Raw genomic sequence first — 2,281 nt, 5'->3', positions numbered from 1 at the left:
ACTGTCGAAGCGGTTGTAGGCTGTAATGCAATCGTTCTGGCTGACCGAGCTGCAGAGGGCGGAGCCTGAGCAGTTGTTGGAATAGGCCGAGGCGCCCCTGATCATGAAACCTGACTCCGCCGCAACCAGGCAGGCCACAAACGCAACCGCCACAAACTGCTTGAAAGGCAGCGCCATCAGCTTGCAGCAGGCAACAGCAGGCGCTCTAGCCTCTAGGGAGCTGATAATTACTTATACTCGTAGATAATCAGCGAGATCGAGTTTAGCAGCTTCCTTTCATTGCAGCCTCAGCAATAGTATTTATAGGCCAGCTGCTTCGCGCGTAGGTGCTGCTTGCGTGCACGGCACGGCTCTTTGCCACTCATCCCCAGAAGCTCTTCTCTCTCTTTCAAGTTTCCTCATCAGAGCTGCTTGTCGTGAAGCAATCAATCAGGCTTGCGTGCACGGCAGTGCTTGCTATATATATAATAATCCACAGATTGCGCCGGCTTCCCATGAGCGTACAGATTCACATGATTTGTTCTTCTTTTTCCACATGCTTCTTAAACCGACTAGAATGTGATTTTTGAAAAGAAAGATTTTAGCTTATGTTCAATCTTATCTTAAATTCTCTCTCTCTCTCTCTCTCTCTCTCTCTCTCTCTCTCTCTCTTTTATATATATATATATATATATATATATATATATATATATATATCCATCTACGCAAAACCCACCATTCTCAACACATACACAAAAGCTTGTCAGCATGCCAACATTCCCTAGCTTACCTTTTATCATTTGTATTGTTCAATTGTCTTTAGCAACAATCAACCTAAGATGAACCATGAGCAGCCTAAAGCACACCATTTATGTAAACATAACAAACTTAGAATCTAAAAAACTTGAGGTACAGTGTAGGGTGTACCAAATTGAGATCAATGATACTTAGCAAAAGAAGCAATAAATTATGTGATCACATTCCAACAATAAGAAAGAAACATAAAAATAAAGTATCTCTAAATGCCACCAACGGCAACAACAACAACAACATAATGTATCTCTAAATGCCACCAACAACATTGTGAGAAACCAGATAGGGATATAAACTCGAAACTTCCATTAAACTTAAGAAAAAGTACATGATAAAGAGAAGTACATAATTATGAGACTCCATTATAAGAAGTCCATTACACCTAAATCCTAAACTACACTTTGCTGAGCCCATTGCACTAAATTAGCAAGCTCATTACAATCTGTTGTTTCTTGCGTGGAAGTGATAAGACGATTATCCCTACACTCTTTGATTGCTTTGGAAAGCTTCTCTTATGCTTTGTTGATGTTGTCTTGTGAGTGCACCCGCCACACTCTTATATGCCACAAACAAGATCTGCAACATACTGCTTTCTACAAAGAGCAGAGTGTAGTATGCATCTTGATTATTTTTGTATGTGAGCAACAATAACATATCATTGACTATCTTTATTAATGTTTTGGGTCTAGCCATTGAACATAAACCTATGCAAATTAATTACTTTGATTTAGCATTGATGGATTTTCCCACATAGTAAACTATGACTCTATGTAAATCAACCTAGTGCCTATGCACTAATCGTATTCAACATATTGCTAATGTATATGCTTACTCAAGATCTATCATTTCTCTTTCTAAACACACTCTCATCTCTCTCTCTCTCTCTCTATATATATATATATATAGATATATATATATGTATATATATGTATGTATATATATGTATATATATGTATGTATGTATATATATGTATATATATGTATGTATATATATGTATGTATGTATATATATGTATATATATGTATGTATGTATATGTATGTATATATATGTATATATATACATATATATACATACATACATATATATACATACATATACATACATACATATATATATGTATATATATGTATGTATGTATATGTATGTATATATATGTATGTATATATATACATACATATATATATATACATATATATATGTATGTATGTATATACATACATATACATACATACATATACATACATACATATATATATGTATATATATGTATGTATGTATATGTATGTATATATATGTATGTATATATATATACATACATATATATACATACATATATATACATATATATACATACATACATATATATACATACATATACATACATATACAGACATATATATACATACATATACATACATATATATACATACATATATATACATATACATACATACATATACATACATACATATATATACATACATATA

The 2,281-nt window shown here is 33.0% G+C and overlaps 1 protein-coding gene across 1 annotated transcript in view; it reads right to left on the bottom strand.

The window, feature by feature from the left end:
* LOC147641193 (meiotically up-regulated gene 117 protein-like) overlaps window positions 1-258 on the bottom strand; it is a 623-nt gene extending 365 nt beyond the window's left edge. Inside the window, exon 1 of the mRNA XM_086818921.1 lies at window positions 1-258. This exon is cut by the window's left edge and continues 365 nt beyond it. Coding sequence (XP_086675047.1) covers window positions 1-177 — 177 coding nt within the window. The 5' untranslated portion in view covers window positions 178-258.
* Between the last annotated feature and the right edge of the window lie 2,023 nt (window positions 259-2,281).

The sequence above is a fragment of the Cibotium barometz genome, chromosome 2 (genome assembly GCF_041138505.1).
Source record: "Cibotium barometz isolate CiBa-2024 chromosome 2, ASM4113850v1, whole genome shotgun sequence".
NCBI classification, from domain to species: Eukaryota; Viridiplantae; Streptophyta; class Polypodiopsida; order Cyatheales; family Cibotiaceae; genus Cibotium; species Cibotium barometz.
The sequence above is the reverse complement of the archived record's forward strand: the minus strand, read 5'-3'. Positions and strand labels throughout refer to the sequence as shown.